This window comes from Apus apus, chromosome 6, assembly GCF_020740795.1.
Source record: "Apus apus isolate bApuApu2 chromosome 6, bApuApu2.pri.cur, whole genome shotgun sequence".
NCBI lineage: Eukaryota > Metazoa > Chordata > Aves > Apodiformes > Apodidae > Apus > Apus apus.
Genome location: NC_067287.1, coordinates 2,464,304 through 2,490,054, shown reverse-complemented (window position 1 = coordinate 2,490,054; position 25,751 = coordinate 2,464,304). Strand labels below are relative to the sequence as shown.

At 40.8% G+C, this 25,751-nt stretch overlaps 1 protein-coding gene across 2 annotated transcripts in view; it reads left to right on the top strand.

The window, feature by feature from the left end:
• The window catches only part of EPC2 (enhancer of polycomb homolog 2), a 48,571-nt gene that overhangs the window by 20,979 nt on the left and 1,841 nt on the right, over window positions 1–25,751 (top strand). For both annotated transcript variants that reach the window (XM_051623519.1, XM_051623520.1), the window contains exons 3-13: window positions 4,008–4,153; window positions 7,194–7,400; window positions 8,168–8,316; window positions 8,581–8,713; window positions 9,813–10,004; window positions 10,287–10,376; window positions 13,808–13,944; window positions 14,042–14,385; window positions 22,217–22,353; window positions 22,744–22,903; window positions 24,619–24,952. In XM_051623519.1, the coding sequence (XP_051479479.1) occupies window positions 4,008–4,153; window positions 7,194–7,400; window positions 8,168–8,316; window positions 8,581–8,713; window positions 9,813–10,004; window positions 10,287–10,376; window positions 13,808–13,944; window positions 14,042–14,385; window positions 22,217–22,353; window positions 22,744–22,903; window positions 24,619–24,952 (2,029 nt within the window). The remainder of the gene's footprint in view (window positions 1–4,007; window positions 4,154–7,193; window positions 7,401–8,167; window positions 8,317–8,580; window positions 8,714–9,812; window positions 10,005–10,286; window positions 10,377–13,807; window positions 13,945–14,041; window positions 14,386–22,216; window positions 22,354–22,743; window positions 22,904–24,618; window positions 24,953–25,751) is intronic.

The following is a 25,751-nucleotide window of genomic DNA, read 5'->3' as shown; positions in this document are numbered from 1 at the left end:
CTTTCGAAGCCAGCAAGCTGCCATACTAGAGGCCAAGTCCAGGATGAAAAATGGCATTTTCTGGAACCAATACAGTTCGCTCAGTGCTTGGGGAAAAGAAGAAAACTGGTTGTTTAAGGATGTCACTAAAAGTTTGTTTCAAAGAGCAGTGATGTACAGACGTCAGGAAAGTCATCCTAGGGTTGATTAGCTCCTGAGGATTGTGCGCAGCAGTTAAAGAGTGATAGCCTCGCATTTCCTGAGGCTCCAGAGGCTGCTGAGCCTTTGTGGCCTTCTTGTCTGCAAGGCAACAGGAGGTGGAATGCAGGTATTGCTTCCATGTCATTAACCTGCAGCCTCCCTGGAAACCCCCTTTCTTTGAAAGTGAATTATATTGATAGCTACAGGTCATGACAAACAGTGTGAGAAGCATTGCTGGCAGGGATGAAAGCAGGATATGTGTCAGGGGCTACTGCTGCTCTCACAATACTGATACATTTTTATATAAGAAAATTAGACTAGATATGTTCAATGTAGCTTGTTCCAGGGAAGTTCCTGTTGTATGCTTCCATTTTGTCATTTGGGTTATTTGCCAAAATATTTTTGTAGAGTTGAAACTCAGGGTTTTGGGTTTCTTTTTTTTTAATGGATCACAGTTTTTTCCATTTCTGTTTTTCAGCACTCTGTTACTCATGAAGTCTCAAAATGACTGCTAGGAGAGCTGATGATTTATCAGCAAATCATGTAGTATTATGTATGAAGTTAGGTGGACTTGACATGTGACTTAGCTAGTGGTTCACAGGGGCAGAGGAACCAATGTAACAACCAGAAGGGAGGTTGCATCTTTCTTCACTGTTTCAATTCTGGTCGCATACAGTGCTGTGTATCTTGAGCTGGTCCTGGTGCTTACTGGATACCTTTGCAGACTGGTTCACCCTGCTAACAGTGAGCAGCAAGAGGGAGGAACTCTCCTGCTTTCAGCTGAGATGCACCATAGGGTCACTAGGTGCTGGCAGAACAGTCATCTGCGTTCTCTAGTTGAGGTGGAGATCTCACTGACTTACTGCTAGTATTCATCATGGAGTCCTGGGGTTGGTTGGTCTTTTAAGTTGCTTGTTGATGGAATGGTTGGGCTTTTTCCTTTTTTCTTGTTAGTCTTAGTGTCTCCTGCTAGTTGCATCTCACTTGAGCCTGTCTGATGTTGTACTGAAAGGTGCTTCAGGAAGGTGCATGGTTCAGGAACTTTCAGTGACTTCTCTGCTTAGTGTGGGAATGAAGGCAAATTTACTGGCACTGCTACAGTCTGTTGGTGAACAGTATCACATCTTTCTCTGTTACAGAGATCCTCCTGCTCACTGATATTCTGATTTAGAAAAATCAACTTGAAATATTTTGTTTGCAGGGGATAACTGAATTATCTACTGGCAGATTGACATTTCTCTGTAAGATGAACATCTGTCTGAGGGTGAAGAAGCAGTGCCTTTTCTGGTCTTCAGTGGATTTCAGCGTGTTCTGCCATCTTCTGTGAGAACATGATTAATTGGGAGTAGAGATCCCTACTTTATTGTTAGGACAGATCTTCAAAATGATGGGGGTTTCTGGTTTAGAAAACTTAGGCCACCTTCCTTGAGCAGAATGGCTTGAGAGTGATTTCACGGTGTGCATTAGGACTGTGTTAGTTTTGTAGGCTCTGGGAATGGTCTTGGTGTGGGGAAAACTTGCAGTTTCCTTTTTGGTGAAGGTGGCAGTTTATGCCTAAGAGGTCATGGAATTATGGATTGTAGTGGAGGGGAAGTGCAATATTGGGCATCGATCCACAGGAGGAGGAGAAGTATGAGCTGCCAAGGTTGGACTTGCCTGGGAGACCTCTGAAGCATTTTGAAGGTCTAGTGAATAACAGGTGAAGTCAGACGTGTGGTCCACATTTGAACAGTGGCCAGTGCTGTATGAGAGAGAAGCTCTGCCCAGTGTGGGGAAGAAGTGGAATGGAGTTAAGGAGTGGGAGGCTCACCGCTCAGGTGGAACATTTCACCCCGTTTCAGTGTATGGCTGATGTGATGTGCTGTGGTGCCAACACTCTGTGCTCCTGGGCAGCTCTTGGGACCAACAGGAGGAGTTGGAGCAAAGCTTAACAGGGGCTGAACATATTTACCAGACTGGTTTCAGCAAGTCCAGCACTGGTACTTGGCAGTTGGTTCATTGCTACTTGGCTTGTCGCTGGCTAGTGGGCTTCTTGAGCAGCATGGTGTGGCAGTCACACCAGGTGCTGCAGCAGTCTTTTCTCTCAAGTGCATAGTCTTGTCTGGTGATGTTTTTAGTGCAGTTTTACAGAGCTATGAAGTGAATCTAAAAAGTGTCAGTTTTCATCTCAAAACTCGATGCCTACAGACTCCATTGGAGAAGCAGGATCCAGTGTTGGAAGCTGTAGGTTAATGTAGAGTTGTTAATTGTTAGAGGGAGAGCTGTGGATCTTGTGCCCAATGACAGTGTATTAAATAAAGCTGCCATGCAGCTTGTATTATTGAATTAATAATTCCACTTAATACGTATCTACAGCCTGTTATTATTAATTTCTTCTTTAAATAAATTCTTACAGTAGATTTACAGTGCGTATGTCAGGTGAGTGAAGCCTTCTGGCCAGGTGGTGTTGTCAGAATTAATACCACTGAGCACTGCCTCTTCTGAGAGGCAGCAGTTTGTGGCTGAACATGGTCAGGGACTGCTTATTAGCACTTCCCAGGTGTTGTCATGCATAGCCAAATAGATTAAATGCATGGGGGGTTTGCCTAATTCATTGCATTGGAATAGTGAAAAAGTAGTCTTGGGCTAGTCTGAGATATGGCAAGAATGTGCTGTTTATTGCCTGTTTGTAGACTGGTCAGCCCACGGGAGAGAAAATACTATAATTTGCTTTAAAGATTTATTTTTAGCATTTTTATTTTTCTCCTGGTCTTTCCTGCTCTTCCAAGTTCTTGTTTTAAGGTCCTCTTAAAGTACACTGAGAAACTCGGTAGCAGAGGTTTCCTTTAAGTTAGCACTTAGGTATAGCCATGAATTAAGAGCATAAATATGACATAGTGCTGTTTGCCTTATGGGAATAGAATATATTTCAACAAGCCTTCACTGCTCTTGGTACAGTGACTTGGTGATTGAATTGTTTGGAGTGTTCTAGTTAGTGTTTCACCTCTTTTATTAGATAGAATTAACATTTCATGTTAAGAATTCTTGCTGTTGGGTGCAATTTGCTCATACTTGTTGTAATCGTTAGTTTCTGCTGTGTTATCTGAATAACTTCCTTCTGCTTTGTCTAAATGTGGAAAGCAAAGAGTACAATCTTTGCTGTGGAGTTGGGAACTATTTGGAGAGTGTGGAGGAGTATTCAGGTTCTACCTCTAGAGTGGAGTTGGTTTTGGAGAAACAGGAACAATTCCCACAGGATTGGTTTAGCATTTTTACAGTTTGTTGCACAGTTATATGAAGGGAAAAAAAAATGAAGTTTAGTCTCTTTAAGTATTTTAAGACACTAGGTTTGTTGTAATATTTTTAAATGGACAATGGAAATTATGTTAGAACTTCAGTTGAAAGGCTTTTTCTCCAACTTCTTGATTGTACATTATATTGTTAGGAAACTAGTAATTATATTTTGGAGGAGCTGTATTATAATAGTGTTATGAATAATTCTTGTTCTTGTTTTGTAACTGTATGTTAAGGTTTCTATGCCTTTGGAATAATTTTTTAAACGAAAGCTTTTTTCCTGTCACCCTTTCGAGCCACTTAAAATGAAACTAATTTATTCCCTTCGTATTGGAAGTGGGAGACAAGCAACTTGTAACTACTGTCTTGTTGGGTGGGGAAACTTTTTTCAGCATAAAGAAAAGGTGTCCTGACTGAGATGTGCTCGTCCGAAGTGTTACAAATCCTGTTTGACTTCAGATTGTCAGATGCACACTTCTGTATTTCCACAGGATGTTATTTACCAAGAGTTTTAATTTTTTCTTTTTTGGGTTGCGTGTATATTTGTGTTCCAGCCTTTAATCTGGACAATGAGCAGCCAGATTACGATATGGACTCGGAGGATGAAACCTTACTGAACAGGCTGAACCGGAAGATGGAAATCAAGCCGCTGCAGTTCGAAATCATGGTTGACAGACTCGAAAAAGCCAGCTCTAGTCAGGTATTGTTCTGGGCCAAGAAATGACTGAGGTTTTTCTGATTGCTGAGGTTTCTGGTGGGGTGGTTCTGGGTGTTTTTTTTTTGGTTTTCAGTTTTCTAATTTTTTTTTTGTTTACATTTTTTTTCCGAGTAATAGGATAAGTGTTTATGTGAACCTGTGGCTATACAGAAATGACATTGCTGTCTCCTATTGTCAGTGTTGGTAACCTTGATAAAACAGGTGAGGAGGGAGGTTTAGGGGGCTTGTTGCAGGGAGCTGCTTTTGAATTTAAATTTCTAACCATAGTGTGTTAGAAAGAACAACTTGCAACATATTCTTTTAACTGTATTGGCATGGAGGAAGCTTGTGGTGATGGGTAGGTGTGTAGTTTTGGCTATGAGTGTACATGAGATGCAAGAAAGTAAGTTACACTCCAACTTGCTTTCAAAGCAAGGAATATATATTTAGTCATTTATTTTATCAGACAGGTACCAGCATCTTAATAGCCAGCTCCTGAGGTGTTCTGGGACAGTGTCTGGAGAAGGGTCTTAAAGCCAAAAACATGACTTCAAAATTGCTTCTGAAGGATGAGTTTCTGAAAGACAAGTTTGAAATAGGGAGTTACTTCTCAGCGGAGGTGGATGTTTTGCAGGATTGAAAAATCCATTGCCCGATCCATAGTTCTGCCTCACCTAACCTGATGTAGTTCAATGCTACATGTTAAGAGGCCAAAATGTTGTATTCTCTACAACTGGGAGCAACTTTAAGGATGCGAAGAAAGAAATTGTAGAATCCATTGGGTGGTACCTGTTTGAACATGTAATACTCAGGCCTCACAGAGCTTTGGTGTAGATACCCCTGTGTTGGCTTTCAGTTAAAGCAGTTCTTGTTATCACTTCTCAAGATTAATTTGCAGCCTTCTTTTGCTGGTTTTGTCTTTCATTCCATGAGTAAAGAGGTTAAATTTAAGAACTGAAAGATGTTTTCCTAAAATATTATAAGAATATGGCTTTTCTCTCTAAGCAGCTGCCTCTTTTCTCTTTCCCTTAAGTGGAAATAACACTGAAGCATTAGAGATGTGAAGAGTATTTAGAACCAGAAAATGCTTATTTAAGGAAGTTCATGACAGAAAAGATCCTCTGTGTACATGAAGCATTGATTCTTATAATGTAGGCTCCCTCTTCAAAGTATGTAAGGAGAAATCCCATTTTGTAGATGACAGTTCTGTGGGATTTCCTGTGTAGTATTTTCTGTTTAACTTAAGGGATTGAGGTGTTTGTGCTCAAGCTTCTTGTCCTGCTTTTGGGTTGCAGAAACTTTTCAGCTGATGTTGAGTAACTCTATCCTGAGCTGTGTGTTAGCAATGGTAATCAAAAAACAACTCTTGAAGGTTAATGAAGCCTGGGAAAGAAGAAAGTTTGGCTGCCTGGCAGATTCTTTACCCACATGGGGTTATAATGCTCTCAGATCCCACTTGGGGCTACAGCACAATTCACTGACAGTTCACATTACTTACCTCTGGAACATAAAAGGATGCTGATGGGAATGCCTTCCTCATCCGTGTACAGACATTCCTTTTGGGCATTTTGGTAACCTGATTTAAGCAGGGAATAGAGGGACTCTGCATCCATGTTACTGGTGGTACTTGCATAAACAAGCAAGCAGGGTCAAAATGTAACAGTTCTAGCAGTGTACCCAAGGCAGACTGATGGTTTGGGGGTTTTGGTTTTGTTTGGGCTTATTTAAGAAATATGTTAATGGAAAAAGGAAGCAAAGGATGAAGAAAACTGTATTTCTTTTTAAGCAATATTCATAGTGGATGAATGGTGTTCAAGTTGCATATTAGCTACAGACACAATCCTAGCAACTTCTAGATACACATGGGGTATGCTGGTGGGTATTTGTGTTGGATTCACCAGGCTAATGTCCATTCCAGGTAGAACAGATGCAAAATTACTGTTTTCATCCTGTATGAGGTCATAAACTCAAAGGGATTAGTGACCTATTTTTTTTTTCCTTTCTTTCTTTTAAGAACAGTTAGATGTTTTTCTCATTCTACTGTAGATGGCAAGGGTTTTACTCTATCTGAATGGAATTAAATATAGTAGCAGTGGTTATACTAAAGATATCCTTATTTTTCTGAAATGTATTGTTTCTTTTTTTGCTTACCCTAGTGTCAGGGCAAGATTTAATATAGTTTGACGTGTTGCAAAATTGCAAATTTAAGTTAATTGATTTTTTTCAATTTATGGGGAAGATGAAGTGCTGTCCAATGTTGGTTTAAGTAATATTAGAGATACTGTTTTATTTTGATTTAATGAGTGAGTTTAAGGTGAGATGAGCATGTTAAACTAATGTACCAGTTAGTGGTGGGTTTTGCATTAATTAGTCTTGTTTTCTATATAAAAAGCTGAACATTAAAAAAAATTACTATGTATTTATCTGTGTTTATCTGCTCCTGAAATAACTCACTTAAGAAGTGAGCGTCTTTGTGTCTCTGGGCTGTAATAATTGGGGACATTCACTATCCTTTTCTATCCCAAAGTAAACATTTTTGGAGAAAAATTAAGAACCTAGTTTACTTCAGAATATATTCTGTCTACAGTAAAATATCTTCTAGGGGAATCAACAATAGACTGCAAAGAGGGGCACACTAATAATGGCTAACCAATAAGAAACATTTCTTTTTTAAATGAAAGAAAAAAGTCAAAGTGATTCCCAAATAATGATCTGCAGAGTGTAGAAAGTTTATTTATATCCTGTGCTTGGAACTGCTTCAATCAGTGTTTTCAGATGTCATGAAAAATTCATTATCGTACAAGAGTTGCTGAGATGATGATGTGGTTCAGAAAAGCTGGGTACTACATGTTTTAACTTAAGACCAACTCATGGCTTAAGTACTTCAGTTCAGATCAATGTTTTTTCCTCCCCTTACTCTCTGTGCTAGAAAAGGATCTAGTTTGTTTAGAAAGTGTGCAAGAGGTGTGAATGTGCTGTGACTTTCTCCCTGCACCTCACCCCACCCCCATCTCAATTGCACCTTTAAAATTTTCTCCTTTAGCTTGTAACACTTCAGGAAGCTAAATTGCTGCTAAATGAGGATGACTACCTGATTAAGGCTGTCTATGACTACTGGGTAAGGAAGCGTAAGAATTGCCGAGGGCCGTCTCTCATCCCCCAGATTAAACAGGAAAAGAGGGATGGCTCCACCAACAACGACCCTTATGTTGCCTTCCGGAGGAGAACTGAGAAGATGCAGACAAGAAAGGTAATGTGGAAACTTCACTGTTTTAAATTTGTCATTTTAAATCCTGCGGTGCTAGGAATCAAAATTATTGCTGTCCAGCATCTTGCAGGATCTGTCCTCCAGTATCCCAAGGTACTGCTCTGGTTGTCTCTATTAGTAGTTGCAATACTGGACAGCACAGCTAAAGTTTAGACCTGCTGAATGATGTGGTCACTGTACAGTCCATCAGTTCTCACAATTTACAGTCTGACCATTTTCTAGAAAGCAGAAACTCAAAGGACAATTTACAGGCATTGGCACATGAACAGGCAGCTGTGAGGCTTGCTGGGTTACAGAGCTGCCCTTTGTAGAAGGGGAAAACGTTCTTCCATTTGCCAGGGAGTAAATAGTTCAGTTTTTGGATTTCTAGAATAATTTGATTTGAACTGAGAAATCTGCAGTTGCTCAGCATTTTATATCGATTTTTTATGCATACGTATATAACCTTTCTGTGTGCAGAACCAAGGTGGAAAAAGTGGTTTAGGAACCAAGTCTTGAATTCCTTGTTCTGACAGATGTTCACGGGGTTGATACGGGAGAGAACATGGGGAGAAATGGCTGTAAAGTTCTTCAGCTGAATCCTTGAACTTGGGGTTTGTTTGCTTATTGTGGCTCTAAGCAACTTGGGAGAAGTTTTTTCCAAGTGTACTTGTATAATTCCTGCTTGCAGCAGCATTAGGTAACTTCTTTTGCTATTTATGCCTCACAGGTTTTGCTTTTGACTTAAAACTTGTTTAATCTTTCAATAGAATCGAAAGAACGATGAAGCATCTTATGAGAAGATGTTGAAATTAAGAAGAGAGTTCAGCAGAGCCATAACAATTCTAGAGATGATTAAAAGAAGAGAGAAAACAAAACGAGAGCTATTGCATTTAACATTGGAAGTTGTAGAGAAAAGGTAAAATTGCATATTATGTCTGTAAGAAGTAATTTATAACACCAAGCTTTTTATTTTCAGCAAGTAGGTGTGAAAACCCCTCCTGTAGTTTATTTCTGCATGGATGCTGGTCTTCTGTAGACATGCATGGCTGAAGACTTACACAGCATAGTACTCTTCAGAAGCTGAAACAGAAGGGTTTTATGCACACTCTTTGCTTGGTTTATGTCTTTCAAACACTTCCCAGTGGAAATGCAGTGTTATATTTTTGTGGTTTTTTTCGAGGTACCATTTGGGTGATTATGGAGGTGAAATCCTCAACGAAGTGAAGCTCAATAGACCTGAAAAAGAGATGAGCACAACTCCATCTACTCTTCATAACGGAAATCATCACAAAGTTCAAGAATGTAAAGTTAAGGTAAGCTTTCTTCTGCTGTGAGTCTAAATACTAGATGGTCATGTTTTTAAAACAAACCAATCCCCCAAAACAAGCCAAAACAATAAAAGTCCCAAGCAGGCCATTTTAATGTTGTCATTATAGTCAAGCTCCCTGAGCTGTAGTATAGAATATGCTACAGTACAGAAAAAAGAGAAGAGCTGATATTCTACTGTTAATGTGACAGGAAAAAAAAATGCACCCAACTTTGAATTAAGATGTGTTTTTGAGAAATAACCTGAACTAGTTACTGTGAAATGTTTGGAGGTGGGGCTGGAGAGTAGAAGACCTTGTGAAAGTTGTATTTAGCACCCACGGCACCTAGTGGTCACGGGACTGAATGCAGACCCCTTGCCTTGGTTCTTGGGCAGGAATGTTCTTATGCCTTGTGTCATCTCCAGTTATGAAGCCCAGCTCCACTGCTGGAGTTAGCTTCAGTCAGGTACTTATTGATAAATGGTAATTTGGGGTAAATGTAGACAGTTTTTCAAAACTGCACTGGCTTTTACTTGTAATTGAGAATTTTGGTAGTGAAGTAATCTTGCTTTTAATTGAAAAGCTTTGAAGTTTTAATAGTGTTTGTGTTCAAGTGAACAGTTCAATATTGATGGAGTTGCTTCCTGCAGAGGGCTTATGTTAACAAAATCTTTAATAGCCAAACAGAAGAGCATCTTCTGAAAAATACAAATAGAGAAACATGAAACAAATTAGATTGTTTCTTTTGAACATATCTGAACAGTTCAGAAAATTGAAAGTGCCATTGGAAACTGAGATTTCAGGAAAAAATTGGGATACAATTTCAAATTACAATATGCTGAGTGTACTGCAGAGCAAGGAAGCTCTTTGATAGTCATATGACTTGAAAGCTTTCAGGTTTTTTATGAATAAATATCTAAGGACAATCAGAGGTAAAGTTCTGGGATTTTTAGATGTTTTGAATACGTTTTTGCATTATGTGTCTGAAGTAGCCTGTAGATGCTGCCTGTTGAGAGGCTTTGGAAGAGAAGCAGTTGTCTTAAAAGCATGAGAAGAGGAAAGGTTAATAATTTTTTAAAACTTTGTACTTGTTTTTCACAAACAGCATCCTCATCATTCATCTCTAAAGGAGGAGGTGTCAGACGTTGTGCGTCAAAAGAAGAAGTATCTAAAGAAACCTAAATTAGAGTGTGTAGTAACTCCTCAACAGCCCTCTGCTGAGCCCCTGCCTGTTATCAACAAGAGTGATATTAAACAGTATGACTTCCACAGTTCAGATGAAGATGAGTTCCCACAGGTAATAATACTCTGCTACAGACTCTCAGGAAAGTAGCAGTTGCCTGTAATTTGGCCAGTCCTGCTTGAAATAGAGAATATCTCTATTGAACAGTGTATATATGTAAAAGATACTTACCTCAACTGGGAGTTTGTTTCCTTTTTCTAACCTATGCTTCTGGGGAGCTTGCATCTAATATATAAATGTGCTAGGTCATATTACATAAATACAAGCTTGCCTAATAAATAAAATTGTTCTATATAAATGTGGCGGTTGGAAGAATGGCTTTCCTTTCTGTTCTAGATACCCTCACCAGTATCAGAAGCAGAAGAAGAAAATGATCCTGATGGACCTTGTGCTTTCAGGAGAAGAGCAGGATGCCAGTATTATGCTGTAAGACTACTTGTTGGATTGAGTGCCGTGGGCTTTATTTCATATTTTCTTTGTTTCCTGCTTTCACCACGAAAGTTTTGATGATTTGGTGAATCCAGAGAAAATAATTTTGACTGTACTCAAATTGTTCTCATTGTACTGTTCCTCTGTGATTACCTGAAGGTAGTATGATGTGCTGTCTGAAGACCAATTCAGCCACTGTTAAGAAGGAAGAGATTTCTTAGCACGTAATTTCTTCCCAGCTCGTAGAACTCTGTTTAGAGTTGGATACTAAGTTGTCTAGGTTCTGAGAGAACCTACTGAGGCATTGAGTGGAGTCTGCTGTTGAGTGGAGGCAACATCTGCGTGCACGGTGACCAGGTGGATGATCTACTCAGCCTGGTGGCTGAGCTGAATAAGGAGTTGGAAGGATTTAGGAGTATCTGGGAATGTGAAAGGGAGATAGATTGGTGGAACCACACCCTACCAGCCTTCAGGCAAAGCCTCAAGGGCAAGGCTCCACAAGAAGTAGAGGATCCCTTGCCCTCTTGTCACCAGGCAGAAGAAGGGGATCTGAGAGACGAGGGAGAATGGAAACAGATTCCTGCTTGGGGCAGCAGACAAGTCCCCTCCTGGCCTCCCCCACCTTCCCAGGTGCCCTTACAGAACAGATACGGTGCTCTGGAACTGGAGAAACAGACAAACAAGGATATTAATAAAGGTCCATCCAGGGAGTTTTTGAGACAGTGAGCCCCAAGCAGTAGGACTTCTAGTTTAGGACTTCTAAGACATTATTCTTGTATTAAGAATAAAAGGAGAGTAATAGTCATGGAAGATTCCTTCCTGAGGGGAACACAGGTCCCAATATGTCAGCCAGACCCATCCCACAGGGAAGTTTGCTGCCTCCCAGGGGCCTGGGTTAGAGGGATCACCAGGAAAGTGTCTCCAGTCTGGTATGACCCTCTGATGATTACCTGCTACTGGTCATGCAGGTGGGCAGTGATCACAGAATCACTTAGGTTGGAAAAGACCCTCAAGACCATCAAGTCCAGCCATTACCCCTGCTCTGCTAAGTCCAGCACTAGGCCACATTCCCAAGCATCACATCCAGATGACTTTTAAACACATCCAGGGACAGTGACTCACCCACCTTCCTGAGCAGCATTTTCCAGTGTCTGACAGCCCTTTCAGTGAAAGAGTTCTTCCTAATGTCTAGTCTAAACCTTCCTGGTACAGCTTGAGGCCATTCCCTCTTGTGATGTCTGTCTTGTATTGAGGTTCCCAAAACTGGACACAGTTGATGAGGTTGCCAAGAGAACTCCTAGGGTGATGAAAAGGGACTTCAGTGTACTGGGCCAAATGGTTGTGGGATCAGGAGCACAGGTGGTGTTCTCCTCAATTCCTTCAGTGGCAGGAAAACACAGCTGATTAACACATGACTTAGAGGCTGGCGCCATTGCATGAATTTTGGTTCTTTGATCTTGGCCAAGAGCTGGTGGGGCTCATTGAGAGGTCTTTAAGTTGGGTTTGAAGGGGGAAGGGGTAAAAGCAGTCCCACTGGAGCTGAGCCTGGAGGTGACGTGACAAGGTTAGCCCAGCTCAAGTGCATCTACAGCAACGTGCACAGCATTGGTGGCAACCAGGAGGAGGAGCTGGAATCCACTGTGTGTGTGGCAGGGTAGCCATGACATAGTTGCCGTCACAGAAACATGGTGGGATGGCTCTCACGACTGGAATGCTGCAGTGGATGGCTTTAAGCTCTTCAGAAGGGCCAGGCAAGGAAGGAGAGGTGGTGGGGTGGCTCTGTGTGGTACAGAGTGTTTTGATAGGGATGATAAAGTGCAGTGTTTATGGGTAAGGATGAGGAGGAAGGCAAATATGGCAGATAGCCTCTTGAGGGTCTGCTACAGACCCACCCAAGCAGGATGAGGAAACAGACAAACCCTCTCACAAGTGGCTGGCAGAGGTCTCACAATTGCCAGTCCTTGTTCTGGTGGGGGACTTCAACCTACTGGACATCTGCTAGAAATACAACACAGCAGAGAGGAGACAGGCTAGGAGGTTCCTTGAGCATGTGGAAGATAACTTCCTGACACAACTGGTAAGTGAGCCTGCCAGGGGAGCTGTCTTGCTGGACCTGCTGTTTACAAACAGAGAAGGACCTGTGGGAGATGTGGTGGTCGGAGGCCATCTTGGGCTTAATGACCATGAAACAGTAAAGTTCTCAATTCTTAGTGGGGTAAAGAGAGGGGTGAGCAAAACCTCCACCATGGATTTCTGGAGGAGTTAAAAGAAGGTTTTGCTTCAAGTAGTATTAAGTACTGAAGGTTTTGGTTAACTCTTAACATAAATTAGTTGAATCCACAGCACTACTGTTGCTACAAGTTTAACCTGATCACAAAAATTATTTTAATGGTATCTATTTACCTGTCGTATAAAACATTCCAGACAGCACAGGGCCTTTCTGCTTGTAAAGGTTATGCAGTTTTGGGTTCAAAATAATAATAACAAGGAAGATATTAATGGATTAATAAAAGTACCCTAAGGTAAGCTGATATAGCAATACACTGTCAAGAGCTGGAAATTGGATGCTGTGTATCAGAACAAAGGCCTTTCACAGTAGCCTCCGTCACCTTTGGCAGTGTGTGTTTCTTGAATAAACCAAACTATAAATTTAGGAACCCATTTTGAAATTGCCTACACACTTAGGTTGCAAGCTGCCTGAGTTGGGAATTGTCACATTGCTTTGTACAGCCGGTGATTCACTGGGGTCCTTGGTAAATGGACAGGCCTTCCTGGCATTTCCTTTGTCACATTAAGTACTGAAAGGATTTTTCTGTATTGTGATATTTAGCACTGGAGTTGTGCTATAGTTTTGAGGTATTTTTATCAATTATTTTTAAGGAACTCATTTTTACAGACAAAAGCTTGTGTGCTACTGACCACTCCTAGTCAGATCAGACCCTCAAGTTACTACAAAACATAGTTAAGAGGCAGCCTTGCCTGCACAAGTCCTTTGGCTTCTAAGAGCCTGAAGCTCAGTCTGTAACAGGAAAAGAGTTTCTCCAGTGTTTTACATCTCGTTGTACTGAATCACCAGAAGAGCCCTTATCAGACAGGATGTGCTGGGCCAGGTGGACCTGTGTCTCAGTAGGGCGTTTTTACGTGATTCTTAGTAGAATTAATTAATGCTGCCTCATTCTGTATTTTGGTTGTGGCTTCTAATATTATGACTAATCAAGGAAAGAGGATTTTCTGCTAAATGGATTCATGCTTGTTCATTTTTTAAAATCTTCTAAGTTCTTTTATGGTCTGAGCATATTAATCAAGTGACAGTTCTGTGGACATTTTCAGCATTTACTTTACTGTAGGTGTGCATGATAAGCATGTAGTAGTAACCTAACCAATGTGTACATTCTAAATTAGTGCAAAATTGCCTTTTCTCTTCACAGCCTCGTTTGGACCAAACTAATTCTTCATATGAAAACTCAGAATTGGACAAACTGAGGTTCAGGCATTGCCTTACAACCCTTACAATTCCAAGAAGGTGTATAGGATTCGCAAGAAGACGAATTGGCAGGGGTGGAAGGTACGGTAGCTTTATTTTCACTCTTCATTCTCCTTCAAAGGATAAAAGTACTCTAAAGACAGTTAAACTAAAGCCTTTTTTCCTCCTCTTTAATCAGGGTTATAATGGACCGAATATCCACAGAACATGATCCTGTCTTGAGGCAGATTGACCCGGAAATGCTGAACAGTTTTTCAAGCTCTTCCCAGACTTTAGACTTTTCTTCTAACTTTTCACGGACCAATGCTTCCAGTAAACGTTGTGAAAACAGACTGTCCCTTTCTGAAATACTAAGCAATATCAGATCATGTCGACTGCAGTGTTTTCAGCCAAGGCTACTAAATCTACAGGACAGTGATAGTGAAGAATGTACCTCAAGGAAACCAGGGCAGACTGTGAATAATAAAAGAGTTTCTGCAGCGTCTGTAGCTTTATTGAACACCAGCAAGAACGGCATATCAGGTAGGCAAGGATTTGCTCTCTTCTGGAACTTAAAATACTGAATTTCAGTGTTTTTGCTTGTGACAGGAATTCAGCAGTGAGGTGTACGTAGATCAAAGAGATAAGCTTAATTATTTTGCATTTCTTGGAATATACAGAAATTTTACACAGAGTCTTCTTTCTCCTGCTGTTATTTCAGTTTCAATAGAATCTTGATAAAGTGCTTGACTTAAAATGAGCATTATCCCAAGGATGGATTCTGCTTGTGTTTAAGAATTGCTTGGATGTGATTGAGTCCTAAACACTTCAATTGGTATAACTAACCCTGCTTCAGGAGAGAAGAATGCTCATTATAGATGCAGAAGAAAAGCAGCTGGTTTCTTGGAGGGGGAGTGTCTTTTTTTGCTGTTGTTGGAATTTCTTGCCAAAATATCTGAGAACGAGTAGTAAGTTAATAAACACACTGAGCTGGCATGAAAGTCTGATAACAGCACTTCCTGTTGGTAGCTGTCATAGTAAAAATTTTGACAACTGGAAGCATCCAGTGATGCACCTTTTCTCTTGGTACTTTCAGAAAATCATCAGGCACTAAGTGTGACAGGAGGTGGCCTTTGCCCTTAAATGTCATCTCTAACTCTGGAAGTCAACACAGCCATTTCTTAACCCTTCAGCTTTATGACTCGGTAGCTCCTGATGAGCCAGACAGTCACTCATGTATAAACAGTTCTACCTGTTTTTCTTAAAGTTTCTTTACAAGAATAAAGTATACACCACAGTTCTGATCCTTGTGAACCCTTTCTTGGTGACTTGGGTATAGAAGCACTGATACTGGAATAAAAGCCACCAAAGGAAGGAATTCCTTTAAGCTGACATTAGCAGTCTTTACATCCCTTGCTTCATGTAACTGAGAGTGGTAATTGCACAAGTTTTAACATGGACACTTCTTGATAGTTGTAAAAGGGCGTGTGAATCCTTAAGAAGCTGCACAGTTGGAGGTATGTCAAAAGAGATCTGTCAACAAGCAACAAAAAGTATTTTCCTACTATGTATATACAGAATTGAAATAGTGTAATTAAGCAATATAGTAGGCTGATTCTGAATTTCTTAATTAACTTTATATGGATGTGGATTGGTCCATCTCTTTTAAAGTCAGTTGCAGGATTGGGTGCTTAATACCTTCAGAATTTGTGTGCAGAGAACAAGTTTCTTGAAGACAAAACAAGTTTTCTCTATATTACAGTTTTAAAAGACTGAGCACTGGCTTACTCAATGTAACATCAGTGTAGTACTGACATAAGCACAGAATAGTTACTCCAGCTTGGTACTTAATGACTTCTCACTAGCCACTTGTAACCCCTCTCTGTGTTCTGCATCTCATGTAAAGATTTACACAAGAATGTTTTCCTGCTGTATGAAGAGAACAAATGTAATGTGCTATGGTCATATTTTGTATAATTTTTTTTGGTAAGGAACTTGAAGATCTGGAGAGTTGCATCTATAGCAGAAAGGGAGAGTTTTGTGTGCTGGATTATTGATAAGCATCAAGAGATGTCTTGGTAAAGCAAGTTCAGAAAATAGAAAGGAGTACTTTGTCAGAGTTAAAGATGTGAAACGTGGACTAGAAGCTGTCAGGAACAACGAAGGATTTGCTGGTAGCTCTTTATAGCCAGTGATACTGCGAGATTTCGGTTTGCATGAATAAAGTATGATGGCTCCAAGGTAAGGAAAGTTGCTTAAAAGGATATAGGCTAAGTTGATGATTTCTCTCTGTAAAGTTTTTAATGAGAATATGATAATTATCAGTCAAAACTTTGAGGCCTTGAATTCTGCTCTGAGGAGACTTTTTTGTCCCCTCAGGGTGGATTTTACCTAAGAAACTAGGGGAATATTTTGGGATGGAAACTGATATATCTGACTGTAATAGTATATGAAAAAATGAGTGAAGGAGAAAAGGTTGAAGACACTTGTGAAATCTCCATCCCTGGCTTCAGCATAAATGCAGCAATTCAAGAGAATTCCTGTAGCTGTAGGAAAAATGGCACGTAATAAGAAAACAAAAAATGACAACAGCATTTAAGCAGTATATTGAGGGAAAAGGATGCCTCAGTTTTGGTAGGGCACTGTATACGTAAGAGAAAAAAAAAAAGTCAGCCCTTCCTGGTTCAGGTAATACCCTCAACAAGAATAAAAAACCTAATTGTTGGTGCTACATAGCAAATTAAGGACAGACCTGATACATGCATGTGGACTAGCACTCACGTGCTTCAGGATTTGCACACTTAGGAAAAGAGAAGTAAAAGAAAGAATAGATAAATATACATTTTAATGGTGGGAGAGACTAGAGAAATAGCTAAAAAAAAAAAGGCATGAAAACAAATCTGTTGTATCTAAGCCACTTTGTAAAGGAATAGTAATTAACTTATATCATTTTATAAATCATCTGAAGAATACATTTAGATTGGAATAGAGATCACTCAGTAGTTGAAGTCCATTATACAGGGACATTTATGGTTATGGAAGACTTTTTTCCTTCCAGATTTAAATTACAAAACAGATCCTGTAATTCTGGTAAAGGATCAAATTCAATAGACCACAGGATTCTTCACCAAATAACTGAGCCAGCAAGAGGCACTGCTGTTAGATGTTCTCATTGGTAAACAGTGAGTAAGTTTGGAAAGGGCTGGTCAGAGTCTGGTTGTGCATTAAATAAGCACAGGTACTACCACTGCATTTATTAAAGTAATTCTGTCTTGGAGATGATTGACGAAATAAATGGGTTTTATAGCACACTTACTTGGGTGCATAAAGCTGCCTCTAGAGGCAACAATGACAGTAGTTACACTGGTTGGCTTTGATTTTTTATTTTATTTTTAGTTTAGAGAAGATGTGGAGTTGCTTGCTTTGGGTTTTGGTGCATAAGAGTGTTCAAAGTTACCTCTGCATTATATTTTTCATTTGTATAAATAAAACAACTCGTACTCTGGCATTTCCACAAATACTAGGCATTGTACAGACAGACTGATTTTAAAAATATGTGACTGTTTTTTTTCTTGAAAGTGCCTAATCTGTGCATGAATAAAGAACCACTGTTTCAAGCTAAATTGCCCTCTTGCTCATAAGAACTGCAGATGGGAAAACTGAATTTGAGGAGCTTTGAGACAAGGGCACTGAAACAGTCTGATCCCTTTGGTCAGTTGTATGAAATATTTTGTGGTCTTACGCACTCAATTTGGAAAACTAAGCTGATCTCTTAGCCAGAGAGACCTCCAGAAGAATTCTCTGTTCAATGTAAAATGAGATTAACTGATGAGCAACTGATCATCGGGAAGATGGAGGAAGGAAGCTAGCAGGAATTTGTAGGTGGTACTACTTAGGGCAGCTAAGAAATACTGAACATGCTAGCTGAATTTCTAGAGTGCAACTCAGCTAATTTTGGGGACTGAAGAAAGAAGCAGGCCTTAAGCAAACTCTAGAGCAGTTGGTAGTACAGTCAATGTGTTGCACTTGGCTTCCAGGCTGCTTCAGTCCCAGTGACACACTCAAACAGGTCCCTTTTTACTCACCTTGTCCCTAGATACAAAGCACAGCTACAGGTGATGACATTCATAGTTGAAGCGTTTTACTTATGGAACAAAATACCATGTTCAGGGCAGCCTTCAAATCCTAAGAGAAGTGACATAATGAACCAAAGCTGTCAAGGAGGAGAGGAGGCTGGAAGACTTCATTTCACATGGACTTTTTTACCCCTTTCTGTTGTAGTGTTTCAGTACATTCAGGCCATGGTAAAAATAGAAAATATTGATACTCAGCAGTGGAAGCTAAAATTCTGGTAAACAGAACCTTTTATAAGTAGTATAGATCACTTGCACGTAACTGTGACCTTAAAGGCTACCTTGGGACATTGTCAAGGTTTGCTTCTTTTTCTTTTTTCCTAGGACCCTTCAATGTGATTTGGCAGAAGCAAATTATATTAAATGTGCTAATGAACATCTGCTGTTCTGTAACAAGGCTAACAGCTGAGTTCAGTCTGACCACTGAATAAATATCTGGTGATAGGTAGTGAACTGAGGGGAATTTCGACATAAAGAGGCATAAGTGATTATTAATACTAGTGGTTGAGAATTTGGCTTGAAAAACCTGAAGGGCAGTGATTGTGTGAAAGCTCTTGATGGTTGTGTTGGGATGGCAGTGCTCAGTGGGCTCCAGGCTTGTCAGTGTGGGTAACAGATCACGGGGGTGTCCTGTGCTTGGGAGCAAGCTGTTAATTCAGATACAAGCTAAACAGTGGGAGTGGGGAATGTTTGTTATTCCTTTTTCTTAGAAAAATAAGTTAAGATCCACTTTGTTTTGTGGTCTTACAAAGATCATAGAATGACAAAGGTTGGAAGGGGCCTTAAAGATCGTCAGGTTCCAGTCCCCTGCCATGGGCAGGGACACCTCCCACCAGACCAGGTTGCATAAGCCTCATCCAACCTGCCCTTGAACACCTCCAGGGACGGGGCAGCCACAGCTTCCTTGGGCAACCTATTCCAGCACTTCAGTATCCTCATGGTGAAGAATTTATTCCTGATATCTAACCTACATCTTCCCTCTTTCAGTTTAAAACCATTACCCCTTGTCCTATCACTGCCCTCTCTGGTGAAAAGCCCCTCCCCAGCTTTCCTGGAGCCCCTTCAGGCACTGGAAGGTGCTCTCAGGTCTCCCTGGAGCCTTCTCTTCTCCAGGCTGAACACCCCAACTCTCCCAGCCTGTCTCCAGAGCAGAGCTGCTCCAGCCCTTGGATCATCTTTGTGGCCCTTCTCTGGATCCTTTCCAACTGGTCCACGTATTTCCTGTGCTGAGGCTTCAGATGTGAGACCTTCCTAAAGGAACTGCTTTTGTCCTGAATAACATGAATCTTTCTGGGTGATAGTTAATGTCAGGGAATGGGGGGCTGGCCGAGCTGGACTGAGGGAACACTGAGTTTCCCAGCCATGAAACGTGCGGGTGAGCTGCCAGCATTGCAGGGGGACGAGGTGAGGTGGTTCATGTTTCTGAAGTGTTCACAAGTGTCTGTGGCAAGTGTCCTGGTCCCAGTACACCTCTGAATTCCTTTGACTGGTTTTGTTGCTGGCTGTGGGGTGTCTGTGAGAACCTGAGCTTGGTTCCCAGTGCCAGCTGGGCCGCTTGAGATGCCACTGCCCAATCCGGGGGGATTGGAAGGGAACAAGGAGCTTTATTTTGATGGAGACAAGTTTTGTGTCTTGGGCTTCATTTTGTTGTTGTTGTTCTCCAAATTCCCTTCCAATCCATCTACTCTCCTGACATCCTTTTTATGTTGTAGGTAAGACGGGAAGCAGTTGCATTGTGAGTGTGATCAGGTCTAACTCTTCACTTTTATCTTTGCTTTCTTGTAGGTGGTGGGTATTTGGGGAATAAAATGCTAAAAAGCAGGGTTTAACTGGCCTTGGCTTGCTATTGTCCAGCTGTGCCTGAGGCAGCGATAGAGATGGGGAATTACTGCCCTTCCTGCTCCCTTCCTTGACATTAGCAGCAAATTCTTTGCTGTGAGGGTGGTGAGACCCTGGCCCAGGTTGCCCAGAGAAGCTGTGGCTGCCCCATCCCTGGAAGTGCTCAAGGCCAGGTTGGATGGGGCTTGGAGCAACCTGGGCTGGTGGGAGGTGTCCCTGCCCATGCAGGGGGGTGGAACTGGATGATCTTTAAGGTCCCTGCCAACCAAAACCATTCTATGATTACATTACTATGGTAATCTTCCCTGTACCTCGGAGTAGACTGTTTCATGACTTCATGGTCTGTGTCAAACTGAGAAGGAAGGGAAATGGAAAAGATAAATTGGGTGATCCTCTGATGCAGAGACTGCTTCTATATTGTGGCATTACAGTCCCTGAAGGAGTGCAATGTTGTGCCTAGATGAATACCCCAGCATTGCAGACAAATAATAGTTAATTATGACTTAAGCACTTTAGGTATTTCTTTTTTGCCATTTGGAAACTTAATAAAATAAAAGACACATTCTAGAATTTGTTAAAGAGCTTAAAAATAGAACTACATACATGTGTAATGTTCCATAATGCTGTTCTTGGCTCTGTTGCCTGTAGTAATGTAGCACGTTTTGGGAGACTGTTGTGAGGGAACCTAGCAGGTTTAGCTGACTGAACATTGAGTTAAATGCTTGTAGTAACACATAGGAATCTTGCAAGCAGAACAAAGTAAAGCTACACAGGAAGTAAATTTGGTTTTAGGCTATGTTGGAAATTAAAATTCCTGGAAAATTAAAATTCCCTGGAATCTAATAAGAGTAACTGCATAAGTCATTGGATTTTTAAGTGCCCCCCTAACCTGTTGAAACTTGTTTTGATAATGTAGCCATAGACAAGAAGCTTCAATACTAATTTCTGAACAGTCAAAGTCTAAATTTTGGTATTTATTCAGAATGAAGCTTCAGGGCAATTCTGGGTATTACAACTAGTAAATGAAAGACCAGACCCTCTAAGACAGATCACTTCATATTTTAATGGGCACACGTTGCTCCTGGGGAGATTCCAGTTGGACAGAAGAAGTAAATTTTTCACCATGAGGACAGTCAAACATTGGAATGCCCAAAGGAAGTGGTAGATTCCCCCACATTGGACATATAAACTATAGTAGTACCTAGAAAGGTTGGACCAGATGATTCTTGATGTCCCTTTCAACTTGGCATTCTGTGATTCTATGATTAACGTTAGCTCAGCATCTCCTAGATTCTGCAGAAAACATTATCAAGTGTTTGAGATGAACGACAGCTTCAGTCTTTGGAAAATATAGTTGAGAACAAGCTGCTTCAGTATAATTAATGGAAATCTTTGAAAAGTGAATTCTCTCTTTAGTTTCTCTTAGGAGAACTTACTTCTCAGGTAGCATTGACTGCACAAAGCTCAGGGTTTAATGTAAAACACTTGACAGTATTTTCAGTTTATCAAGTTCACAAGCTCTTCACAGAGAGTATTGAGAACAGGTGTTATGTCTTCATTCCCTTCACTTATTGAGGGTGTGATACTACTGGGGTTACATTAATCTAGTCCTCATATAGCATTCTTATTCCATTTACAAAAAAATAATTTGTGGTGAAAAACCTGTTCAGGTGAAACTTAAGTATTTCCTTCAGGAAAAAAAAAGTGTGAAATAGGAGGGTCAAATTGGGTTTGCTAATTAAAAGGTGCTTTGTTATATTGGCAAATGTGTACAAAGTCTTAGACTTGGAGTTTAGCTTGGCCATTGTATGTTAGTTTATTGTCCTTTCAAGTGGGGCTTGGTATAGAACTGTGTACAGAGTAAATGCATGAACTCAGGGTGTGCTGTTGGGGTGGATCTCTCAAATACCAGGTGTAGGCTTCCTTTAAAGAGTCCATCCTGGTGTCAGAGAAAGGGGCAATATTAAGGGACTGTAGGAAGGGAAGTTGTACAGGAATAAACTCCCAGTGTACACTGGAGAGAGGACACCCAGCTCAGCCCAGTCTTCTTCCTCAGCTGTGATTTTTAGGACATGCTTGTTTTCTGAAAACCAGGAAAATAATTTCTTTAAGCTTTTGCTTAAAGCCACCACAGGGAAACACACCAAAGATAGAGACTGCTTAAAAGCAAGGAAAGCTGCAAATCCTTTTGTTATAAACTGATTCATTGCTAAAAGAATGCAACAAACAAATCTAGCTTGACCTCTCCCTTACATAAGACTATGTGAAGATGTTTGCAAGTATCTAACACAATGTATGTTGTCTTCAACCACTTGTTTTCAAAAAGGGATGCAGTCTTGCATTTTTAGATGTATGAGTTTGTGCAGGCCTATCTAACACTGGCTCCACTTTCTTTTCTGTAGTAACAGGGGGTATCACAGAAGAACAATTTCAGACACATCAACAGCAGTTAGTTCAAATGCAGAGGCAACAGCTCGCTCAGCTTCAGCAGAAGCAGCAATCTCAGCATTCCTCACAGCAGACACATCCAAAAGCACAGGTAATGCATCTGAAATGTTGTCCTGTGCTGATCCCTTCCTTTCTGCTTACTGTGGTGTTCATCTCCCTTACACGCTAACCAGCACACCCTGGTAAATACCACACATTTTAGAAAGAATGTGGAGTGGTTTTTATAGAATCCTTTCCCTTAAAGATCACCTAGTCCCAAACCCCTTGTGTGGGCAGGGACACCTCCCACCAGACCAGGTTTCTCCAAGCCCCATCCAACCTGCCCTTCAACACTGCCAGGGATGGGGCAGCCACAGCATCCCTGGGCAACCTGGGCCAGGGTCTCACCATGCTCATGGTGAAGAATCCCAGCTCAGTGTTTCATTTTGTACTTGGATAGTTAAAAAGAAAACCAATAATTTTTTGTTTTTCATTTTCACAGGGCTCCAGCACCTCTGACTGTATGTCAAAAACACTTGATTCAGCCAGTGCCCACTTTGCTGCATCTGCAGTGGTTAGTGCACCTGCCCCTGGTCGCAGTGAGGTAACAAAGGAACAGAACACCAGCCACAACAATATTAATGGTGTTGTCCAGCCTTCAGGTGATGATTTCTTAAAACTCGTGGTCTAGTGTGAACTGAGAGTTTTGTCAAATGATCTTATTTCTGATTTCTGAAACACTATTTGGTAAACAACAAAAAAACATATGAATTGGAATACTTGAAAATACTGTTCTTGAAAATATTTCTGTGCAGTAACATGGAGGTTAATATGGTAATAAAATACCAAATTCTCTTTTACATCGGAAGATCTGTTTTCTTTTGTATTCTTTTACCTTTTAATAATTTATTATGATAAGTGTGACAGCATTTTTAAAATGGTGTGGATGTGCAATTTTAAAAAAAACAGAATGTCGTTTGCTTGAAAATTGAAAATTGAAAAGGAAATAGAAAAGTTGCTACATCAGTTGGGTCATTCTCCCACTTGTATGTTCAGACAAAACATACTTACCAACTTCTTTTCACATTACTGTGAGTTTTGGGCTTCATTGTGTTTAGGACTTCTCTCAAATTCAAACAAAAGTGTAGAAATTGAGCTTCATTACCTTCCCCCACCTCTCCTGAACCTCTGTTACCAGAAGGCAGCAGTGCCAGTCGTGCTGGTGCAGCAACCATGTTGCCCAGAGACAAATGGTACTTGGCATCGGACTGCTGTAACATGTACAAGGTTTTTAGAGTAATTTGTTGTTTTAACAGCTAATGATGCAACTAGTTTTATAGACCTTCTGCCAGGCTGGGTTAATGATAATATGAAATGAGTAGAGGGAGAAAAAACACAACTGAATAAAATCAATACACTGGAACAGGTCCAGGAGAGAAACAGACACCTATGCCTAATTCTTTAAGATCCTGTCTGAGAAGGCAATGTTTAGAGGGGTGTAAGGTCAGGCACGTGGTTCCATGCCAGTACGTGGTGCACAGCCTGACAGCTGATGGAAGCCATTGCAAATATTCTGCAAATAAAATAAGACTTCTGGGACTGTTGTAAAGCTGTAAGTGGCAATGATGTAAAGTAGTTACGCCTACTGAGGGTAGGAAGACTTGTAAATTAGGAAATATTAGCTGAAAGCAGATCTTTTTTCAGGACTTAGATTCTAAGGAAAAATTAATCTAGTTCCCCTGTGATCAAAACCGGAACAGTGAATAGCTGGGATACCAGCCTGAAACTAGAGAACTTCAGGCATGATTCTGCACTGTGACACCTGAAGTTTCTCACAGCTTGGCAGTGCAAGTGAAGCACTGCAGCATAATCTGAAAGCAGTTTCCTACTTTGCCTAGTCTTAGACCCCCAGTTTTGCAGCAAACCTTTTCTGCAGAACCTCTTGATGTTGCCAGCAGAGCAAGGTGGGAGGTGAGAAGGTGAATCCAAAGCATCAGAATTTGGCTTCACAGTCAGCCTCTGAGGTTGCCTAGTTAAGGTGTTCCCTGTTCAATTTACTTTTATGGGGAATGTTGCCCTTTAAATTTAAGGCATCTAAAATGACACAGAGAGAGCTGGGCAATATGAAAGTTTTTTGTCGTACAGTAACTTCTTTTCACTTTCTGATGTTATTGTGAATGAAAAAAAAATCCATGAAATATTTCTAATGTTAACTAGAAACATTTATAAGATTTTACATTTTGTGAATCTTTAAAAAAACGGGTTCTTGCCCAATTCCAGTGACATACCTACCTAAAGCATTACCCTGAAGTTTAATCTTTGGCTTTGACTCTAAGGAACGGCATCTTTTTAATGACCAACATTTGCTTTGTAACAGGAACCTCCAGAACTTTGTACTCCACCAACATGGCTTTATCATCCAGCCCAGGGATTTCAACTGTACAGCTTGTAAGGACAGTTGGCCACACCACCACAAACCACTTAATTCCAGCGTTGTGCACAAGCAGCCCTCAGCCACTTCCCATGAACAATTCCTGCCTGACGAACGCGGTGCACCTCAACAACGTCAGTGTTGTTTCTCCAGTCAACGTGCATATCAATACAAGGACTTCAGCACCATCGCCAACAGCCTTAAAACTTGCCACAGTTGCTGCCAGCATGGACAGAGTGCCAAAGGTAACTCCTAGCAGTGCCATCAGCAGTATAGCAAGGTGAGTCTGCAGGAAGCTCGAGCGGGTTTGCCTGATGTTTGTGCTACAGAAGTGTCTCCACAGCTGTGCCCAGCTCTGCACTAGAGCACTCGGTGGAGTTGTTGCCACCTCTAAGAGACTTCCTTGTAGCTTTATCTTCACAAAACCATCCAGCATGGCCATGACAAACCACCAGAGCCTGGTTTCACAGATTAACCCCCAGATAATTTGTACTGATTTGGAGCACCAGAGGTTCTGGTAAACTTGCATTGTGTTTAAACCATTTTCATTTGTCCCTTCTCGTGCAGCACTTTCAGGTAGATTCTATCAGACTATCCACATGTTCTCTCCATAACTTTGTGTGCCCGAGATGCAGGCTGACACCTATTCTATACATACATATGGATATCTGCATTAAATACACATGTAAAGTACAGACCAGATACGTGCCGTCCTGCATCCTTGTAGATAGATAGATGTTTATTCTCATTGAACAGCAGCACTGTTATTTCAGGACACTTTGAAGATGTTTCACAGGAGTGGCAGAGCTTGCAGTTGGCTACATTTTCTGAAAGTGACAATGCTTGGGCTGTTTTAAGGCTCTGCTTTAAAAATGTTTAAAATGTTTGTAAGAAGTTACATTTGTTATGAATTAGAAAAGTAAAAATGAGTATTAGTGTTATTAAGGTGTTAGCAAATGTGGCTGGGATAACAGCCATAACATATATTATACTGATTATTTCCTGATGCTTCTGGGGAGGTTAACAAGAGCTTTTTGAGGTGGAAAATTGCGAGTATAATTTAATCAGTGCATAAAATG